Source organism: Vespula pensylvanica, chromosome 8 (genome assembly GCF_014466175.1).
Source record: "Vespula pensylvanica isolate Volc-1 chromosome 8, ASM1446617v1, whole genome shotgun sequence".
NCBI lineage: Eukaryota > Metazoa > Arthropoda > Insecta > Hymenoptera > Vespidae > Vespula > Vespula pensylvanica.
The window spans coordinates 5,260,387-5,284,385 of record NC_057692.1 but is presented as its reverse complement, the minus strand read 5'-3'; the positions used below and the strand labels follow the sequence as shown (position 1 = coordinate 5,284,385).

At 32.2% G+C, this 23,999-nt stretch overlaps 2 protein-coding genes and 2 long non-coding RNA genes across 8 annotated transcripts in view; 1 reads left to right on the top strand and 3 right to left on the bottom strand.

Annotated features, from left to right (window-relative positions):
- The first annotated feature begins 23 nt into the window (after positions 1 to 23).
- Positions 24 to 6,380, top strand: LOC122630994 (4-coumarate--CoA ligase 1-like). The gene is made up of 7 exons (XM_043816127.1): positions 24 to 424; positions 3,321 to 3,497; positions 4,312 to 4,643; positions 4,960 to 5,106; positions 5,351 to 5,599; positions 5,669 to 5,937; positions 6,018 to 6,380. Exons 1-7 carry the CDS (start codon positions 155 to 157, stop codon positions 6,341 to 6,343), a joined length of 1,770 nt encoding a protein of 589 aa, XP_043672062.1. The 5' UTR covers positions 24 to 154; the 3' UTR covers positions 6,344 to 6,380.
- A 96-nt stretch (positions 6,381 to 6,476) lies between these two features.
- On the bottom strand, positions 6,477 to 7,543 carry LOC122630995 (glutaredoxin-related protein 5, mitochondrial). Its single transcript, XM_043816128.1, has 3 exons — positions 7,330 to 7,543; positions 6,935 to 7,076; positions 6,477 to 6,768 (listed from the first exon to the last, which is right to left on the bottom strand). Exons 1-3 carry the CDS (start codon positions 7,411 to 7,413, stop codon positions 6,572 to 6,574), a joined length of 423 nt encoding a protein of 140 aa, XP_043672063.1. The 5' UTR covers positions 7,414 to 7,543; the 3' UTR covers positions 6,477 to 6,571.
- A 10,833-nt stretch (positions 7,544 to 18,376) lies between these two features.
- On the bottom strand, positions 18,377 to 18,747 carry LOC122631208. The gene is made up of 2 exons (XR_006327643.1): positions 18,686 to 18,747; positions 18,377 to 18,614 (listed from the first exon to the last, which is right to left on the bottom strand). It is a non-coding gene; the product is annotated as an uncharacterized LOC122631208 (long non-coding RNA).
- Positions 18,748 to 19,978: 1,231 nt separating this feature from the next.
- LOC122631206 overlaps positions 19,979 to 23,999 on the bottom strand; it is a 110,854-nt gene continuing 106,833 nt past the window's right edge. For 4 of the 5 annotated variants that reach the window (XR_006327639.1, XR_006327641.1, XR_006327640.1 and 1 more), the window contains one exon: positions 23,963 to 23,999. This exon is cut by the window's right edge and continues 195 nt beyond it. This is a non-coding gene — a long non-coding RNA (uncharacterized LOC122631206). Of the gene's footprint in view, positions 20,020 to 23,962 lie in introns of those variants that run through there. The other variant, XR_006327638.1, reaches the window with a different exon arrangement.

The following is a 23,999-nucleotide window of genomic DNA, read 5'->3' as shown; positions in this document are numbered from 1 at the left end:
TCTCTCTCTCTTTTCTTTTTTTTTATTATTAGTTCTTTTTCCTTCGTCTTTCTTTCTTCTTTGTTCTTATTTTAAAAGCAAACGCGTCTGTTTGATTACTTTATCGTTTCATTATCATCGATATACGGTTCCAACGATATACAATCAAAACGTCATGTCGATTTATCGTTTGTTACTTTCGAAACAAGGTAAAATTCTTACTAAATCTTTTCCTTCCAACGATACATTGCATTTCGGTAAATATTCAATAATTCCTGTGCACAAATTTTTATTCCGTACTTCGTCAAACCAATCGTCCGGTTTGAAATTAAATTCGGAGAATATAGTAACCAGTCCGTTTCCGGATGTGCGCGGATATGAAAATATGTTATTGCACGAGGCAATTTGGCAGAATATGCAGAAATGGTCGAATAAGACTGCTATAGTAAGTATGTATTATTTTTTATTTTTTTATCGTTTCGAAAAATTATCTTCATTGCTGACCACGGTAAACCAAGAGGATTATTTTTTATTCCGTTGATTACTGATTAAGAAAAAAAAAAAAAGAAAGAAAGAAAGAAAAGAACAAAAAAAAAAAAAGAAAATAAATATTCTTTTCGTATTCTGTATCATCATATTTGATATTTTGTCAAGGACGAAATCTAGAGATTTACAAAATTTTATGATCAACATTTGTCGAATAAAAATTCAAATCAAATCAAATCAAATATAAACGAAGTACATTCGTATTTAAAATAATCGGATGATTTCTTTTCCTTTTTCTTTTTTTTTTTTTTTTTTTCAAACAGAAAATTTCGTCAAATTAGAATAAACGAGCGTTCAACGCGTACACGATTCTATTTCGATATAAATCTTTTAGATATTCGACTTTACGATATTCGACTCTGAACTTACAATATTTGTCACATTTTTTAAATTTACATGAAAATAAATTTATATTATATGTAGTGACGTAATAGTAATTAATATTCAAAATAGTATATGTTTTAATGTACAGTCATATATAATGAACTTGAAATAATCTTTGGAGCTAATATCTATTAATGAATAGATAGTTATAATTATAATATTTATAATATTTACAAGATACTATGATTTAGTAACAACAAACGTTACAATTGACTTAAAAGTCAATTAATGAACTCATTAGTTATCCCTGCAAGTTCACAGAGGGCATTGATTATCGTAATACAAAAGTTTCAATAATCATTCTTTTCGATTGACGTCGATACTTTAAGTCTAACCAATGATAAAAATAATACAAAGTAGACTAACAATTACAGTTTATTTTTTTCCTCGATATTTCGTTTTGTGTTACGACAGATTGAAGTTCAACGTATTATATTCATTTATTACAATCGCAATAATGTTCTCTGTGATCGCTAAACCGTATAGGTTGATTACAATGATTACAATTTTTAAAAATGTCTCAACGGAAATAATTAAAGCTTTATAACTCGATACTTCATAATATCGAGGAAAGGTTACACTGTGAGTAATTCTTGAATTTTCTAATTTTATTTTCTACAACTTTTGATTTAAACTTTGAACGTAAGATTAAAATATCGACACACACACACACACACACACACACACACACACACACACACACACACACACACACACACACACACACACACACACACACACACACACACACACACACACACACACACACAACCATATATACATGCATACATACATACATACATACATACATACATACATACATACATACATACATACATACATATATATATATATATATATATATATATATATATATATATACATAAAAAATATATTCGTCATAAGCGCCATCTATGAAACGCTGCAATAATTAACATTTTTCTTGAAAACGAAACAACTTTTACATAAAACATTTGTTTATAAAACTAACAGAATTAAAATGAGACGTCTTTCATATGAAGATTTCATAAAAAAGAGAAAAAAAAGAAGAAAGGAAAAAGAACAAGTAATAGGCACGTTCGGAGTCCTAAAAAAAAAAAAAAAGCGAGTATCGTCAAAAAGAACTAACCTAAAATAACAACCGCAAGGTTATTTAAACAATTAACTCCTATTCTCGAAGAAATATATCGTCGTATTATGTCATAAACATTTATCTTCTAAAAAAATACTACTAAACATATGGTGTTAATGCTAAAGTAAAAATAATTTCTAGAGTTTTAAGTCGAAAATAATTAAAGTATTAATAATTTCAATACTTTATATTTATTCATGTCGGAAATAACGAAATATTTCCGATATACGTGTTATTTTTCGCTTTTTATCTGTTGACGTCTTTTTTTTTCTAATCTGTTACTATTATTTTTATTACTATTTTTATTTGATTACAATTTATGCACTCTTTTGTTTTGCCCTCTCTTACATAATTATCAATAATTATTATCTGTTAAGAAATAATAGATTCATTCGTACCAGTAAATTATTAAAAATTAATAACTACCAATAATTAATACTGATATTTACTAAAACGCAATTCTCATTGAATGCATTTGAAAATTTATAGTTCTATTACGTGATCCGTAATAGACGAAACTTAATCCGATAAAGCGTTGGATTGGAAATTGTAGAAATGGCCACGACTTACCTGTTACATCATAACTTATTTATTTATGAGATTTGTGACAGTGGCTTAACGTATTAAAAATTTGTAATAAATTAAAAAGAAAATATTGATGAATATGGATAACGAGAGCATAAATTCAAACAACGCCAATGAATAATTTATTATCGAGATTTTTTTTTAATTTCTTTTCCTTTTCTTTTCTTTTTTTCTTCTTAATAAATACGTGAAAACAAATAAATCTTTTCATAACTCATATCGACTTTTTCCTTTACGATGATTTTTTATTTTTTCCTACCGCAGTTTGCTTCCGCGTAAAAACAAAACAAAACAAAAAAAAAAAAAAGAAAAACTAGAAAAAAATCGCGTGAAACGGATAATCCGTCTAGATCATAAATTTTAACATCAATTGGATTACTTCCAATGCTAGAAAAATTTGCGGGACAAAGGGCTTGTTTTTATCTTCGATAAATTAAAAATATTATTCCTTGTATTAACGCTTTCGTATTTTTACACTTTATATATTAAAATAAATAAGTTTGAAAAGTTCATTGCTTTTCTTTATTTTATTTCTTGCTTTTTTTTTTTTTTTTTTTCGTGATAATTCCCCATTGAAAGTTGAATCTCTTTCATACGAGATATACAACTTGATAAAAATTTTAGATTGAAATAACATTTTTGGACGGATTCGATCGGATTAAAAATAATAATCGCAAATCGTTTTTCTATCTAGGTATGTGCAATCACCGGCAGATCGTATACTTATCAACAACTGAGAAAGAATGCAGGACGATTGGCAACATCATTACGAAAAGCAAAACTTTTCCCACGTGATACCATAGCTATTATATTACCTAATATCCCTGAGTATGCTATCATCACATTAGCTGCGTCAGAAGCTGGTCTTCGTGTACGTAATAAATATCATGATATCCTTTATTATTATTACTGTCCTCATTATTTTTATTATTTGTACAGAATGGAACCGAAAGTCTATAAAAGTGGACCACCATAAGTTTCAAAATGACTTTAAAAAGCAATTCATCTTTCTCGAGATATTTTAAGACTGATTCTCGTTTCTTTTCTTTTTTTTGTTTCTCGACAGATTATAAAATTATCAATTCAACTTGTAAAATTATCGAGCTTAATTAAAAGATTATTAAAAAGGCTCTCGGAAAGGTGTAAACGATTTTTGAAATTATTTTCGGAACTTTTTGCCACGCTCCGTATGTATTTCTCGTATTGAAGAAAAGAAAATAAATAGATAAATAAATAAAATTAAATTAAAAAAATACGAAAGAAAATAAGGAAAAAAAAGAAAATAGGAAGAAAAGGAATAAGAAAACTATAAAATTTGCACGCTCGATTAAAATTCTATAGATTATTCATAATAAATTAATGTCTCGTCAAGAACCCAACAGAAAAATAAAGATTAGCGTATACATTCGTAAAAAGTAATGATATACGAAAGTAAATACGTTTTTTATTTGACTCTTTTCTTTTTGTTCTTTTTTCTAATAAATTTCAGACCAACTATAGATTAATTATACATATAAATTTATATTTATTACCTCACACACATACGTACGCACAACGAACAAAAAAATAAGATTAATAATCAATTCGTTTAAGACGTCACAAAGACAATAAATTATTTAAATCGAAAGTTCATTAACACGAATCAATCATGTTTTGTCGCTTATCATTTTTTTGTCTCTTTTTAGCCAACATTGATAAATCCCGTATGGACTAGTATGGAAATGACAAAACAGCTTGAAAATTCAGAAACATCTGCGATTTTTACAAATCCTTTGTTGTATCCTACTGTAAAGAAAAGTATTGAAAATAATCCACGAATCAAGTTACCAATTATAATCGTTGATGATGGAAGCGGATCGATACCTTCGGGTACTATAAATTTGACTGATCTTATAAGAAACGATATCGAAGAATTTTCGAAAAATCAAAAGACTGATGTCGATTCTGAGGATGACTTGTTTTTACCATATTCCAGTGGTACCACTGGAATGCCTAAAGGTGTACAATTATCACATAGGTAAATAAACAAGCTACTATGAACACATCTGACAAAACATCCCGAGGCAAACTACCCATTTAATTTATTCATTATAAGTTATTATAATGATTGAAATACATTTGGTATCTCAAAAATTGATTAAAAAAGAAAAAATATATATATATATATATGTACAAGTTGAAAAATGAAAGTACTAAGTCTCAGTAGTTTTTGTTAGATAAATTTGTTTATCGTAATCGTGTGAAAAACAATTACCTTGTCAATACAGTTTCAATTTTGCATTATCATACGTTTTATCACTTTTAACGTTTATTGTTATTCGTTACTCTTGCAGAAACATTGTAACCAACATATTTCAAATAAGTTGTCCAGAATTATATCCAGGTATTTGCACCAATGAAACCGAGCAAGATGTTATACCAGTTATATTACCTTTGTTTCATATATATGGTTTAATTATTCTCCTTTATGTTTTTTTAAGGTAAATTTAATTTCATTGAATTTTATTTATACGAATAAATTAATTTATTCATTCTATTAAGATCAATTTAATATCGAAATACTTTATAGTACATACATACATACACATATATATACATATGTATATATGTATGCATGTATATGTATATACACACGCTATACTAATATATAATATCATAAACTATTTTTAAGAGATTCGAATGATTTGACTTATCGTACAAATGATTTACAATTCGTACTTATAGAATGGGTGCAAAATTAGTGTGCTTACCACAATTTTCAGCAGCGCAGTTTATAAAGATTCTTAAAAATTATAAACCGACGTTGCTATACTTGGTACCACCGATCGTACAAATGATGGCTATTAACGAACAGATTACGCCGAAACATGTTGAAAGTATCAGATTTATTTTATCGGGAGCTGCAACGATAGGGCCAGAATCTATTGCTAAATTTCGTGAACGTATCAATGCCAATGTGATATTTGCACAAGGGTAAGAATATTATATCAATTCGAAAGAATGTATTATAAAATAAAAAATTTGTTTCTTTATTTTATATAGATACGGTCTGACCGAAACTTCTCCAGTGATAACGCTCAGTAAAAATGCTATTTGTGAATCGGTAGGTTTCTCTATACCTAACACACAAATACGTATCGTCAAAAACGAAGCCGATAAAAGTATAAACGTGGGACCAAACGAAATAGGAGAGCTCTACGTGAAGGGACCTCAAGTAATGAAAGGTTACTTTAAAAATCCTCAAGCAACGAGAGATTGTATGGATGGCGATTGGTTTAAAACTGGAGATTTAGCAAAATTCGATGAAAATGGTAAACAATACGAGAGATCATAATAATTATAATCTCTCTGTTAATCAACTATTATATCGATCGATTTTGAATTTATGTAGGATTATTTTACATCGAAGGACGTTTCAAAGAATTGATCAAAGTAAAAGGTTTTCAAGTAGCACCTGCGGAATTGGAGGATATTATTAAAGGTTTAGATAGTGTTGCAGACGTTGCGGTAATCGGTGTTCCTCATGAAAAATTTGGCGAAATTCCAAAAGCTTTTATAATACTGAAAAAAGGAGTCACTGTTAATCCAGAAGAAGTGAAAGACTATGTTGCTAAACACGTTGCTGACTACAAAAGATTAGGATATGTGCAATACATTGAAAAAATTCCGAAAACTGCATCTGGAAAAATTTTAAGAAAAGAACTACAAAACATGTGATTTCTATATATTAGATAAAAAGAAACATGAATATCTATAATGGTGTATCTTCCATTACAACTTCCCAATGTTACAATTTCCCAATTATACTACGCATGCAAACGATTTTATTATTATTCGATGCAAACTGAAATAATTGAAAACAAGAATATTTATTATAACAAAAAATATCTGTTTGAAAAACAGAATACACACATCGTACTTATTTACAACATAGAAGATTGCTTCCTACTCCTTGGACTTTGTAGATTCGCTTTGAGAAGTATTTTCTTTATCCAACAAGGCGCTTTTAATACCTACTTTCTTCAATTCTTCTACTAGTTCGCCATTTCTATGCATTTCTAATAAAATATCGCATCCACCAACAAAATCCCCATTGATAAATACTTGCGGTATCGTCGGCCATTTTGAATATTCTTTAATACCTAAATGTTTTATTGGTTAATATCGTTGTTAGAAACTACGTTAAGACTTTTAAATAATACGTTTGAGATAAAATATTCTATATAATATATTTATACTCTTTTATTATGTCTTTACAATTATTAACAGAGCTGAGAGATTAAAGTCAAATAAATTACTTCTACACACCTTGTCTAAGTTCTTCGTCTTGTAGGACATCATGAGCGTCATAAGGTACGCCATGCATTCTAAATATCTGAACTACCGCATTACTGAAACCACATCTTGGTTCGTCTGGTATGCCTTTCATAAAGACAACAACTTTATTTTTCTGTAAAAAGGAAAGCGTTACGATATAAAATAGAATAGATTTCTCTGGTCTCATCAATTGTAATGACTAAGATTCTACGCTTACAACATATATCAAAGAAGAACATTCGCCAACTTTCGCATACACGATATTCGATTCTTTCCATCGACTATTTCAAAATCAAATTAAAGCATACAAAAATAAAATGACGATATAACAAACAACTTGAAATTCAATCACACATCTCACATTTATAACCTCTTGTACCACTCACTTTTACGAGATTCCCAATTTCGTCGGATTTCGTAGCGAAACTCCGAATAATAATTCGTGTCAGTCTTCCTCCGACGTTCAACATTTTATATTTCGATTATTAAAGACGAACAATATTACAAATGATAACTAAATTAATTTTTACAAATTTTAATCGTTAGAGGTTATCGATACAACCGTTTCGTAAGAAGGACGCACGTCGACTATTCGCAACGATTGCGCCATCTGAAACTAATGAATTAATACTTACCGCCATCTATGAACGAACTATCATAACATTCTTTTTACCGATTATGAAAGAGGTTATCTCGACAGAAAAATCTTCACATCACATATTACTAATCTTATCAATAAATACAATATAGAATTTGTCAATCAAATAAAAATATCATTGTTAAAAAGATGTGCTCGAATTGAAATATTACATCGAAATTCTTACAATATTGTTCCAATTATCGATCATTAAACTTCTACAATTTGCACCGAACAAAAAGAATAGACATTTTCCGAATCATTTCGAGATATTCACTTATTTAATTATTTTCACACTTTCCTATCGAAATGTATATTTACATAAAAAAAAAAAAAAAAAGAGAAAAGAAGGAAGAAAAAAACATGGAAATTCTTGTAAAATAACAAAGTAAAAAAAGAAAAAAGAACGTTCAAAAATCTCTCCAAAATTTATCACGATAAAATGAATGAAATTCATTCATTATTAAATCAAACAAGACATGTTTAATTAGTTCTTAATTAGACCGATAAAGATTATTGTAGGATATTATAGAAACGCCTACGCATAGGAATGGAATCGAATGAACCGTTAAAATCGATGAAAGATGGCGAACGTTTCTACTTACATTGAAACGTATACAACAATTGTCGTCGTCAAAGTAGTCACAAAAGATGTCGAGAAAATGTCAAGGTCGTGTGAAGGCGTACATAAGAGTGTTCCTTCTCTTCAATGATATATATATATATATACACATATACATATACATATACATATACATATACATATACATATTTATTTATTTATCTATACGATATATATATAAACATATATACATACCAGGTAAAATAAGTAATTAGAAAAATGTATATAAGTAAGTATGTATGTATATACGTATGTATGTATTTTCAGTTTCATCGAACGTCACCGTTGTGAGATTACGTAAAAAGGTCGTCTCTTTCTTTTACTCTCATTTACGGACTTTTATTACATCAAAGTTAAGAACTACGTCAAGAAGAAAAATCGTTAATGGAAAATAGTTTATCGCAAGAGCGAGCGAGAAAGATATATATATATATATATATATATATATATATATATATATACACATATATAAAGATATAGAGATAGATGAATAAAGAGAAAGAGAGTGAGAAAGAGAGTGAGTGAGTGGCACGTGTCCTTTCGATGTTAGTGACGTCACAACAATGAAATCATGGTCACCATGGCCACTCACCATGACCAGTTACCATGGAAACCAATACGCTACTAGCGTGAGAACGCCCACGAGATTTAAATTTCGTCCGCGTTGGACGTCACGCCCTGCTTGACGCGTAAATGCACTGTGATAGGTCAGGGATGAAAATCGTCCCCCTATATACTATGTTGTATGTATATGTAGCAACAGGTATATTAAAAAGTTGATAAGTCTCGAATGTACGATTAAAAAAAAATTATATATATATATATATATATATATATATATATATATATATAAATTATATATAACACATATATAAAAGGGAGGAGAAAGAAAGAAGAAGATAAATAAGTAAGTAAATAAATAAATAAATAAATAAAGTTAGTAAAAAATATATATATATATAAGAGAAGAAATGAGAAACGACGTGAGCAACGATGAATTAAAGGTGATAACGTTGAATGCTGGTGGAAGAGTAGTCAATTGCTTTCCTCCTTTAAGAAGAGATTTAAGAACATGTAAAAGTTATATAGTATCGTATACGAACATCGAGAAACAACGAAGCGGAAAATATAATTTTCCTGTAAAATCGCAGATCTTGGAACGAACGCAATCTCGAATTACACGTTGACATATAAAATAAAATAAAATAAAATAAAAAAAAAAAAAGGAAAAGGAAAAAAAGAAAGAAAAAACAGAAGAGAAAAAAAAAATGTCGAAATGTCAATTCGAACTATAATTATTATCGAACGTAAAAGGTAGATAGATAAGGTTAGAAACGACAAAGTAGAAAGGTCGGATAAGAACCAAAGGGATTATATTTGTCGAAGGAAATAAGGATATAGAATTTTTTAATGCTAGAGTGCGTTATTACGAACGACGAGCAACAAATCGGATGACGTTTTCTATCGATTAAAGAAAAAAATCGTTAGGATAACGCAATCATCTTCGACGTATTAAAATCTTGCCTGGAAAAAGAAAAAAAAGGGGGAAAGAAAAGAAAGAAAAAAAAAAAAAAGGAATGAACGATCAATGATAAATCTACAACTAGATTAAAAACTAGATTAAGTACTTACTTAATTAATTACGTGCGTACGCCTGTATTACATCGAAAGGCGTTACACGTTTTCACGAAAACGATTAAATCCATTGGAGAGAAATGTAAAGATAGAAGGAAGAGTACTGCTCGATAAAAAAGAGTACTGCTTTATCAACCAACCGCGTTTCATTTATTATGCAACGTGCTCTGGTATAGAGGAGGAATAATTTTTATCACGATTAGAAATTAATCTCTCTGGGATCGATCGGTCTTCTTTCTAAAAAGATAAGACGTTGGCAAAGAGATGGATAAATAGATAGATAAATAGATAGATAGATAGATAGATAGATGGGCTTTGATAAATTAGTTCGATGTTACAAGGCGACAACGCATCGTGTCTTCTTTACAGGGTCAACGCGTTTATACGAACCTTCGAAACGAATCGAAGTAGACACGCGGGTATACGTAGGAAGAGAACTCGTGCCGGATCGTCACGTTCTTTTCCCCCACTCCAAATCTTTATCCTCCTCTGTTCACTCTCATCCCTTCCACTCCGCGCTCCCCCACTTCTTACTTCCCACTCCCCACTCCTCTTTGCTTCTACGTCATCGTTTTCCTCGTAACAGACTACCACGAACTGTGATTTCTTTCGTTGCGCTCCACCTACGTTAAATACGGCGCACTACTCTACGCGTCACTCGTTAAATGATTTTGGACGAAAAGAAATGAACGAAGATGATACGAAAAGATACGAACATAAACGAAGATTAACGAAAAGCGACAGAGAGATAGAAAGAGAGAGAAAAGGAAATAAAAGAATACTACGTAATCATCGTTCTCGTTCGTCTTCATCGCTTTGTTTTTTGCACACGCATTGTGACCTAAGACGTAAAACGTAAGACGTAAAAACAGTAAGAATTTCAACCTTATGAAATTTGTAAGCATTAAGATTTACGTCTTCCGATCGAAGAATTTAAAGATTCTAATCAGCGAATTTCGTTTACGTCTTACGTCGATACGTACCTAAGATATACCTAACCTTAAGAGATTCGTCCTTACGAAATTTTTCAACGTTGCGGCTTACATCTTGCAGCTTAAGAACGTAGACGAGTAATACAATAGATACTGATCCTAATCTTTGATACTTATGTGTCGGATTATACGATTGAGATATATAAATACGAAATAATCGACTAAATATTTCATAGATTTTCTTATAGGTTATCATTACGTCTGACATCGTTGCACCTTTGGTGATCCTTAAACGGTAAGAATTTCATCCTTACGAAATTGTTCGTCGTTTACGAGCTTACGTTCGCAGTCGAAAAACGTAAAAATATGATGTGTATGTGGTAGGTGTATATATACACATGTGTGTGTATATGTATGTGTGTGTTGGGTCTGATTAGTGGATTTCGTTACGGCTTACGTATTAACATCTGACGTCGTGTACGATGCGTGTGTAAAGGCCTTTATAACCGTGAAACGGAAAGCCTCCTCCTCCTTCTCGCACGACGCCGACTAATCGTTTGGTGGGGGAAGCTTGTCGGCATTGCCGAACATCTGGAATAGAGTGCGCGCCCTCGTGTGAGAGTGGATGGAATATACGAGCGAGGAGAGACTCACTACCGATGATAGCCGAGAGAGTGGGAGGTGAAAGAGTGGGGGAAAGACGGACAGAGAGAGAGAGGGGGGGGGGGAAGAAGGGAAGACGATGAGAGAAGATAAAGCGAAATGTGTCTACACATACATACCGTGCTTCGAAAATATTTTTACGTTCTTTTCAATCATTCCATAACTCGTTCAACAATTTAACATTTATCATTCGTTATTATGAAATATATTAAAAATAATACAGACTTATTTAACCTACGTGCAATATGTATATATGTATATAAGTACGTTCGTATATTAAATACGAAATATGACTTCGTTTTTTTTTATAAATTTCATTACCAATATTACATACGTGTATCGGAAATAATTTGTTTTTTCGTAAATGAATATTATTTCTTTGCAAATTATTATTTCTTAACTCGCACTTCTTCGTATGTGTGTGTGTGTGTGTGTGTGTGTGTGTGTGTGTGTGTTTATATCATATGCACGTATGTATTTTAAGAGTCATTGCACGTGACACCACAACGCTGATGATTCCTTGACGCTGTGACGTAATTGTTTATTTTTTATTTATTATCATTCCCCTAGTCCTTCTTCTCAAATGACGCAATCGAGCTTTGATAAGAAACATGGAGTATGTAAGAACATAAATATGGACGTGAACAAAGCTCGTTTTCATGAGTATATCTCTCTCTCTCTCTCTCTCTCTTTCTTTCTCTCGATCTATTAATTTAGAAAAGAGAAAAAAGAAAATAAGTAACTCCTTTATCATATTTATTATTAATTATTTTTGTGCAAATCGACGAGGTTGAGAGCCGTTGTTTCAGAAAGAAACAGTGAGAGAGAAAGAGACAGAGAAAAAGAGAGACAGAGAAAGAGAGAGAGAGAGAGGGTGGGCAGTTGGGGAGTAGGGGAGGGTAGAGAGATACAAAGTTGCACCGATTTTTCGAGGTCGAGTGAAAGACACGTGAAACAGAGTGAAAAGGAAAAGAGATAATCATTTGGCTAAAAAGAGACAGAAGGATGCGAGAGCTTAGTCAAGCAATATGTAGTACGTATATAGATATATATACATATGTGCTACTATCCGTAGCAAAAATCAGCTTTCCGTATGACGTCATCAGCGGAGGAGAGTCGACTGGCGCCGCGGTCGATTTTTCAATCCAAAGGAACGTAACTCTCTGTATCCTTGAAGCTAATTACGAAACGTAAAGAGAGTAAAGTACTACTATGTAAGTAAGTAGTCGATATTGTGAAAAAAAAAAAGAGAGAGAGAGAAACTTAAGACGTCATATTTAAGAATCGAGATCAACAATCATTATTACTATTGCTATTACTATCTATAAATGATTCATTATATCATGTCGAATATCTATTTGTAATTGTAAGACGCCATATTGAAGAGTAGATATCCTACTATTATATTCTAATGAAAGTCTATCTCTGTGTGTATAATTGTAAGCCGCCATATTGAAAAATAAAGATCTATCACTATTTCTTATCGTAAAATAAATCCTTACGAGTAACTACGTATATCAATCGGATTAAAAATATCTTATAAATGTAACACTGGACATTAGAAAGAATGTGTACACGATCACCATTATACAAATGTGTCTGTAATTAAATAAAATTCTTATATCATACGTATATATTATATATACGTGAATCATACATACGTACGTATATGCATGCATACATAAATGTATAAGAAATAAATGCAAGTAAAACGGAATGTAAATGAAACAAATGTTAATTAAATGGTTCATTGTAATACATTATCCATAAATGTTAATGATATCAATATTCGTTGAGTTTTTGCTACGAAGAAAGAGGAAGAATCAGTTCGTAGATATAGGATTATTCGAACAAATGACGCGTCCGCGACGATACGAGCGTGTAAACGGTAAACCCGACGATAAAGTCGACCGCGAAAGCGGCGTAAAGGGAAGCGAGTACGGTTTGCTTTTGACTCTGGATACGACGGACGTGCGTGCGTGCGTGCGTGCGTGCGTACGTACGAACGTACGTCGTGTGTGTGACGAAAGGGACCAAGAAAGAGAGGGGGAAGATGCGCGCCGACGATAATGGTAGTGGTAGTCGGGAGCGGCGCAGGAGGTGGAGGGGGAATAGCGGTGGGGTGGGGGGAACGCCACGCGACGCTCTCGCTCGGCCGAAGACGGCGGCGGTCGTGACGGCGGTCGCGCCGGTTCGGGGAGTGGGGAGAGCGGGGGAGTGGGGAGGACGACGACGACGAGGACAAATGACGCGCGCGAGCCGTCAGGGCCGTACACGATGGGGCACGCGACACGCGTCGCGTACCATGAGGTGGAGTCGCGCGATCTTACATACATACGTCGCCGACGAAACAGCTGTTGCGTCGCTTGTTGTGTGTGCGCGCGCTCGCTCGCTCGCTCGCTCGCTGGCTTGTCGCGAGCGTGCGTGTGTGACGACTCTGCTCTCACTGTTCCCTTATGCTTATATACCAATACCTTTTACTGTTGCTTTTATTATTATAACGATATAAAATTAATATTTTCTTTTATCGATATATGTACTTACTTACTCACATTTTTCAATTTACGTATACATTTTAAGATAGTATAACTTTAGAATCGAACGATAGTGATGACTGAAAATTGTTCAGTTAATTAATGTGTATATATGTATATATATGTATGTGTGTGTGTATATATATATATATGTATATACAGTGATGTTATCGGAAAGAGAACGCGTTTGTTAAATAGAGATAGAGATAGATAGAAAAAGATCTGTTAAACAGCGTCGTGTGAACGAATCTTTTGTTCCCTTCTTCGCTCGTGCCTACATTGATGACGTTCACGTGAAAGAACTCTTCGTAGAGAGAGAGAGAGAGAAAGACAGAGATAAAGAAATAATGAAAAAAGAGAAAAAAAAGAGTACGAAAAAATGGAAGTTTCTTATATTTTGAGGACTGATAATTTTTTTGGATAAGCTTTAACGTCGACTAACATTGATTTTCAAATTTCCTTTAAAAAAAAAGAGAGAAAAAAAGTAAAAGAAAAAAGTGTCAGTGCAAGATATCACGTGAAACGGCAAATCATCCCGGTATGTTTCCGATGGCTGAGAGTAAAGTACCCCTTCTTCCTCCTCCTCCTCCTCCTCCTCCTCCTCTTCCTCCTCCTCCTCCTCCTCCTCCTTCTCCACTCAACTCAACTCGGGAGAACGTTGGAGGAGATGGCCGAAAAACTGGTTTTTACTAGTCCGCGCCCGTCTCACTTCTTTGTCCGTTTCGCGACGAGAGCTCGTTCCAGCTTACAAAGGCCAGAAACATCGACTCGCTTTAAATTTTCGAGACGTATTTGAGACACATTGAAATCCAATATGGCGCCGGTCGATATGGTACCAAACACGTAGTCATATGCATAGTTAATATAATTTATATGTATGTATATTCATGTCTACGTATGAAAGTATATAAGTAGTTACGTCAATTGAGTCTTGGATCGATGCATTAGTTGAATTTTTATTAGAGAGAAGCAATAACAAGAGATAGAAAAAAAAAGAAATGACCAAGGGAAAAAAATTGATGACGTATCATCTTTTAAAAGTTAAATGTGTTTACTTTTATCTAATCACGTGTTTGTCCAATCACACGACTGGACTATCTATAATACTAACGGATACAAACGATTTATTAATAGTACTTGTGCGTCGTTACTCGCGATCCTTTTAATGTCTACGATATAATTCGATTGTTACAATATGAAGATAATTTATATATATTAATTCGTTCTTGTTATAAGATAAAGTTCTGTCTAAACAAAGTATATAAGTACATTTTTAACACGGCATTTTAAAAGAGACCACGTCGCGATAATACAATATTTATAAATGTATATAGTATCTGTTTGTAATCTGCGGTGTGTATCTGCGGTATGCCTAAGTGGATTTGTATGTAAGTGTGTGTGTGTGTGTGTGTGTGTGTCTCATGATAGAAGAAGAGGAAAGAGAAAGAAAATCTTTTGGTTTGTCGCGGAAAAAAAAGGAATCATAGGAGACGCGTAACTCTCCATTTAGCGTTGCTCTCGGTTAGCCAGTTTATTTATATATATATATATATACGTGTGTATGTATATATATATGTCGTATAAAAGAGCAAAGTGTATATAATAGAGAAGAGCAAAGGTAGACAGAGAGAAGAAAAAAAAAGAAAAGCACCTTTGGCCAGTAAACTGAACAAACGACAGAGAAAAAGTGTATGTGTATGAGAGAGAGAGAGAGAGAGAGATTATCCATCCAAGAGGGATGGAGAAAAATGGATAAAGAAGGTTAAAGAAAGAGAGAAAGAGAAGATTATAAAAGAGAGGAGAAAAGGAAGAAAATAAAAAAGTAACAAAATAAAAAGAGAAAGAGAGAGAGAGGATTGGCTGGCTCGCATTGGTGTTCACTCTACATTAACGCTCGTGGATTGTGGCGCCCGAGGTTTCCAAGTCAAAGTATGTATATATGTACGTAGGTACGTGTATGTGTGTGTGTGTGTGTGTGTGGGTGGGTGGTGAAACGAAAGAAAGAGAGAGAGAGAGAGAGAGAGAGAGAAACGGTGTGTGGGTGGTAGGAAGAGGGATGAAGAAGGGTGAGTTGAATGCTTCTCCGTTGGCGTTACTCGGAACGATGTAGAGAGAGAAACAGAGAGAGAGAGGGAGAGAGAGAAACAGGTAGAGTGGGAAGTAGAAAGAGATAGAACGAGGTCGAAGAAGCAGGTGGTGGGGGTGGGAGGTTAGTGGGTGGTAGCGAAGTACGGAATGATAGTAGAAATCAGTCGCGGTTCGAATACCGCACGTGTATGTATGACGAACGACGTTTGTCGTTTATTTGTTTGTTCGTCTGTTTTTCTTTTTTAATAATTTTTTTTCAGTCCATTGACTTCTTCTTTCCCTTTTTTTTATGATTTTCGTATTATTATGTACGTAATTATTGATTGATACTTAATAAAGATAATGCAACAGAATAGAAAAGAAAAAAAGAAGTCGATATAAATGATCATATATCGTAATCGCGTCGAACGAAGCTCGCGTCGAAATCCTGATCTTTTCTCGCTTCTTTTTCTATTTCTTCTTCTTCTTCTTCTTCTTCTTCTTCGTCTTCTTTTTGGCACGGCCAAGGGCGAAAGAGTGTCTCGACCTTCCTTTCGTGTCGCTGAGCTCTCGGCACGAGGGTTGAAGGCCTTGGAGAGGGGAGAAGCTTACCCCGAGATAAGAGAAGAACCTATGTAAACACGAGATAGGAAGAGAGAGAGAGAGAGAGAGAGAGAGAGAGAGAGAGGGAGAGAGAGAGAGAGAGAGAGGGAGAGAAAGTAGTTGTTGAAAGAGAAAGGAGGCCGTAGCGACCCAAACAGATAATAATCTTTTTAATCGAACCAAACTCTTGATCCTTATTACGACCTTCCTATTTTCCTTTTTTGTTTTTTTTTTCTTTTTGTTTTCTTTTTCCTTGTCTTCCTTCACGTTTTTTGATCCCAATTCATTCCTCGATGTATCTCGATCCTTCCTTCGCCTCTTTTTTTTTTTTTCCATATAAATTTTGTTAGAAGAAAATCTCGTTAGGAGGTATGAAGCTTAAAGAACAGCTGGGACATTGAGTAAAGAGAGCTACGTGTACATACATACATACATACATACATACATACATACATACATACATACATACATAGAATACATACACATATATAAATATATGCATACATACATAAGTATATACATATAAGAAGTAAGAAGAGATAGAAGAATTAGAAGAAGTAGAAGTAGAAGAAGAAGAAAAAGAAGAAGAAGTAGAAGAAAAAAATGAAATAAAGTGCGACAGGATGCTCGAGTTCGAACAACAGAGGCAATCAAGCACAACTGCAAGAGTCTCGCTTCGCGTTAAACGAAAAAGAGACGCACTCTTTTTGCCACCTGCTCGAGGGTGAGCGCACGGCCTTCGTCGCCATATTATTATTTGCTTCTTTCTTTCTTTCTTTCTTTCTTTCTTTTATTATTATTATTATTATTATTATTATTATTATTCTTTTTTCCTCTTCTTTCCTTTATTTCTTCCTCTTCCTTCTCCTCCTCTTCTCCATTTTCTCTTTCATTCGTTCATTCTCGTATTTTCGTTTACTTCCTTTTTGTGAAAGCGTAAAAAATCGCGAGAGAAGCTCGAAAAATGTGCGAGTTAGCCCCGGTTAGTCCAGAGAAACTCAAGACCAACGACAGCAGCTGCTACTGCTGCTACTGTCGCTGTTACTGTTACTGTTACTGCTGCTGCTCCTGTTGCTACTACTACTGCTGCTGCTGCTGCTGCTGCTGCTGCTGCTGCTACTGCTAGCTTCTACTAGTTGCTGCTGGCTGCTGCTTTCGGATCGAACCTCGGACAGAGACTACTACTAGTACTACTATATAACTCTCTCGTTTTCTGTCTTCGCTTTTTTACGTCCATCTTTTTCTTACTCCGTTTATTCAACTATTAATGAAATTATCTGTGATCATGAGGATTTATGAATTATTGTATTCTAATTGAAATCTTGAGATCAAAGGGTTTCTATTATCACACATTGATTAGCATTCTTTCGATATAATATATAATATCTTCGTAAAATGTACATATTGCTTCCTTTTTCTTTTTTGTTTTTTTGATTTATATATACATATGTACTGGTATATATATATATATTTTTTTTTTGTCGTAAATCTACAAATTTTATAGGAACCTATAGAAAATATCACCTGTAAAACTATCGATCCTGTTTGTAAAATTACAAGTTCCAACTAGAAATCTAAAAGATTTTGGGAAAGAATCGTTGATTGATTTTTGAAATTATCTGATGAACATCCTCGCACTGCTTTTTTCTTTCATTTTTAAAGATGAATTTATATCGATATTGTCATGCTTTGATAAATCTTGCAAAAAAAGAGATACATAAATAAAATCGAAAACAACGATTGATGGTTAAATTCATTTTAATTTCTAAAATCATCGGTCGATCATATCTATGAATGCTATTCTTGTTACGTATAGTTAGCTTGTTATGTTGATGATACCTTGGTGAAAAAAAAATATTTTAATCTCCGTTTTCTTGGTTTCCTTTTGATTTTCATTTATGAAAGCACTTGTAGCGCAGAAATGCGACAGACTGGTGGCCACATTGCGCGTGCGCTCCCGAGAACACACGATTCACACCTGTCAGCCGAGCACGAACGAGCATAAATGTTGACCGTTCGAAAGAATGGCGATATCATATTCGATATTACCTCTACTGCTTCACCTGGCAGTAATACATTTTCCAGGGCCGTAGCAAGATTCTCGATGGTACTTAGTTAAATAAAAATGTATCATAGTATATTAAATTATATTTAATTAATAATAAAAGTTGGATTCCGAGATATTGAGAAAAATACAAGGATAATACTGATAATCGTAATAATAATGATTATGATATAATTATATATTTATATGTTATATATAATATTATATAATTATAGTCATATATAATTATAATTGGTATGGTAACAAAAATTAATTATTAATATATTATTAATTATTAATACAAAATTAATAATTAATAACCGTATAGAAGTATGATATTAGAATATGATATAATTATCGTATAATACAATAATAATAATAATAATAATAATAATAATAATAAATAACAGATTAGTCGATCAAATCATAATACACCATTATAAAAGGAAAATTTTTAATCACTTTGATATACCTAATATTGAGATAATTAATCTTATGTGGCAATTATAGAAAGCCCTTTCATCGTTCCTCAAAAAAAAAAAAAAAAAAAAAAAAAAAGATAAAGGAACCAAAGAAGTAAAACGAACAAACAAAAAAAAAAAGAGAGAGAGAGAGAAAAGAAACCTTATTTAATAATACCGATCGGATGATTAATTAATATATACAATTATATAAAAAAAAAAAAAAACAAATAAAAAAAGGAACAAGAAAAGCAGAGATAAAAACAATAGCAAAAACAAAATTACTTTAGGATTATTACAACGATTATGAAAATGATTATTAAAGCAATTATTATAAATCGATTACGCGTTTGATGACGTTAGTAGAAACCGACGGGATTCTAAACTGGAATATTATCTAGGATCGATAGATAAGGAAGTATACGATACGATTACATATTCAACGAGTTTCAGACTTACTCTTTCCCCGATGTCTTGAAAGAGAGTGGGAGAGTTATAATCGATAGATAGTCTAGTGTATGTAATACTACTATCGCGAAAGAAAAATATGTACCTACATACGTACATATATATATTATACATACATACATACATACATACATACACACATATATATATACCCGGTGCCTTGTACGTTTCTAGCGACTGTGCTGCTAGCTATCAACGAGCAACTTGTTAGTTTCATCGTTCTTTTCCGGCCTTGCCTGCCTTAACCCTCGAACGTAAAACGAAACTGGGTCATGACGGAACTCCTCCTCCTCCTCCTCCTCCTCCTCCTCCTCTACCTCCTCCTCCTCCTTCTCTTCCTCCTTCTCCTCCTCCTTCTCCTCCTCCTCCTCCTCCTCCTTCTCCTACACCTCCTCTATCGTAGTGTTCGACTACAAGAAAAAGTACAATATTTTACTAACTTATATTCTAATCTCTCAGTAATTATTTCGCGATAAGATCCTAATCATTTGTGTGTGTTTGTGTATGTATGTGTATATATGTTTTCTTTTTTCTTTCCTTTTTTTTTCGTTTTCTTTTCTTCTTTTTTTTTTTTCATTTCTTTCTTTCTATTTTTTGTTTTGTTTTTCTTTTGCTTCCTGTACGCAATTCATGTGTTAGGAAATGATTTAGTCGATGTCATCGCTTTTTTCTTTTTTTCCCTTTTTTCTGCATGATTCAATCGTTCATATTTATATTTGCCAATTCGTTCGTATAATTATTCGATTTGGTATAAGTAAAAAGATTTTATGTAATGATTTTTTGATAAGGTACCAATTATTTCTTTTTTCTTCTCTCCCTCTCTCCCTCTCTCTCTCTCTCTCTCTCTCTCTCTCTCTCTCTACGTAATTCATAGATTGTGAAATAATTTCGTTAATGTCATCATATTTTCTTTTCCTTCGCATGACTAAACGTCCTTAATATATCCACATATTTTATCCCTCTTTTTTTTTTCCTTTCCTTACATAATAAAATCTCTATCATATTATTGTCCTAATTACAATGAATAAAATTTTAATAATAATTATAATAATAAAAGAGAAAAATAAAAAAAAGGGATTATATTATATCTAGATAAAATATACGATCTACAGAGAGATACGTTAAAAGCAACGTTTCGTTCGAATATGTCGCGTTGCTTTCGAAAGAAAATTTTCGAATTAAACCAAAAGAAATTTAAAGAGACGCGTTAGATTTTTCACGTACGTATGTACACATACATACATACGTACATATGTATATACATATGTATATACACATATGTACTTACTTACATACACTAGTCGCGTTACTTCGAACGAACGATTTCAATCTTCGTTAGAACGAATTTTCCCTTAATTATACATGCTCAGGTACACACATATATATATATATACATACATACATATATACATACATACAAACATACATACAAACGTGTTACTCGGTGAAAGATACATATTTGCTACATACGACGCGAGGTTAACACGACAGTCGTAAAACTCTCCTCTCTCTCTCTCTCTCTCTCTCTCTCTCTCTCTCTCTCTCTCTCTCTCTCTCTCTCTCTCTTTATGGAAATAAGACTTCTATCGTGAAAAGCCCTGGTAGAAGTTAGTAGTACTATTAGATCCATCGATAACTTTCTAACGCGTAATTTCCCTAAACGATTTTATGTTTATCTAACGTTTCGTAACATTTTCATTAGCTTTCATTTTTTTAATCTTTATCTTCTTACAACATACATATTTTTATTTTAAAACTCTACAGTGAATTTACCATTTAAATATATACATATATATATATATATATACATTCAAATACACATATATATATATATATATATATATCTATATACGGATACATACGATGACTAAGAATATCATTTATTACTTATACAAACATTGAATTAATTAAACGAATTAATCCGTTAATAATTAACATCGATATTCACATGTACATTTTTTTCAAAACGATGACAAGAATTTCTCTATTTTACGTACACACATATACATATAGTATAGCGATTAGGGACTAACGTCACAGGTCATATATACTATAATTTACTTGCAATGAAATATGTTTAATGAATTAATTAGAAATATGATTAGCATATTTTTCGCGAGACATTAGAACCAGTCTGAGAGTCGTAATAATAAAACGAATTAAATCAGTCACAAGAAAGAGAGAGAGAGAGAGAGAGAGAGAGGGAACAGTATAATCATTTAGTGAGTCATTGTGCGCGTGGATATAACGGATGTAAGTATTATATGTAAGTATGTGTTGGCGAGAACCTAACGGAGTCCCATGACTCGTTTCTCTGCTATCCGCCATAGACATCAGCTACCTTCTTTCCAGTCGTGTTCACCAACTAGTATCGAGTTCCTCGGTTTTTCTTTATCGAGAATAAACGAAAGAGACCTGGGACTTTGAAAAGATGCTCCTGTCTCTTTCTTCATATATATATATATATGTATGTATGTATGTATGTATGTATGTATGTATGTATGTATGTATGTATGTATATATGTATGTATGTATATATATCTCTTTCTCTCTCTCTCTCTCTCTTTCTTTTTCTCTTAACACATAGACGAAAAAGGGAATCTAAGTACTTAGATATATACATCTGTTTATACAAGGTGGATCGAAAAAAGTATGTTAAAAAGAAATCAATTTCAAACCTTCCTTCAAGACTTTGATCTAGGACTACTGATCTCTTTCCCTCTTTTTTGTTTTTCCTCTTTTCTTTCTTTCTATATTTCACATAGCAAAGCTATGGATTCCCTTGGGAACTTTTTCTTTTTTTAGTGAAAAAGAAGGAAAAATAACAGCGAAAGAGAAGACGGAAATTAACCTAAAAAGTCATGGAAAGGTGTAATCGATTTTTAAAATCATTCGGTAGAAACTTTTGGTTCACCCTGTACGTATGCGTATAGGTGTTTTACATCTACTCGTATAACTATATATATATATATATGTATATGTATATATGTATGTATCTCTGCACTTTCACGATGCAAGCTTTGCGAATGCATATTACATATGCATGTAGTACCTAGGTCGCAGGGTGTAGTATACCTGCAGAATCTACTTTAACCTGCCTAGCCTGCTGCTCGCCAGCTTTAAGACTCGCAAGGTGGAAAGGTGAATGCGCGTTAAAAGCATACTACTTGTTGGTTATGGCAAAGAAGAGTCGCACGCACCATTGAACTCTCCAACTGTTTCATTCTTTCGAACATTCTATCGTTTACATTCCTTCCATCCTTCTTCTTCTTTTTCTTATTTTTTCTTTCTTTTCTATTTTATATATTTAAATGTTTATATATATATATTTTTTTTTTATTTATCATTCAATAATTTTATATACATACATATATATATATATATATATCTTTTCTTCATTGATATGTGTACACGTATATAAAATAATAAATAAAAGAGATATATACGTATGTACGTGTAGTATATAAAATTATTGAATGATAAATAAAAAATATATATATATATATATTTATATATGAAATATATAATATTAAATTTATTACATATGTATATATATTTTTTTTACGAAGAGAAAAAAAAGAATGAAAGAAAGTTGCATCGCAAAATAATATCGTATAGTATCTTCTATTGTTATTTAAAAATGAAACCTCGCGATGTATATATATAGCTACGAAGAGACACAAAGGGTGTCCGAGAAAATAGTCTTCGCGACCTTTTTTTCCCGTTACGAATAAACGATTCCGTTTGGTTATTTTACAAAAAAAAAAAAAAAAAGAAAAAGAAATGAAGAAGTAAAAAAAAATTTGTTAAGCTTTTTCTGTAGACAAGTATAGTTCTTTCTTTCTTTTTTTTTTTTTTTTCGTCAAAGATCTTTTGTACATAAAATACACATCGATACAACAAATACGTGATCTATGATCTATTTCATGAAATATTTAATAGCAAGAATCACGGATGCTATTCAACGGATTTACGTAGAAATGTTATATGAAAATTATGTACCAATATTTGGATTAACAAATGAGTATTTTTCTAATCGTTAACGATGCAAATATATTAAATGTTTATATGCATTGTATATATTGTTACTTTAACAAGTTATAACATTATTAATTAATAGTTAATTATTCTAATCGATCAATTGATAACAAATAAAAATTCTTGCTTATAATAATTTTACATGTGTCATATTACATGCGTCATATTACAAATCATATTAAATGACACTAATCATTTTTGGATATAATACATAAATCAATTTTTTTTTTTTAGTTCGAATTTCAAGACTGCATCGTCCTTTCTTCGCTCTAACGATTTGCGTGCGTGTGTGTGCATGTGTTTTTTTTTTTTTTTTGTTAGTTATGTGATCGGACATACGTATTTTGTGAGG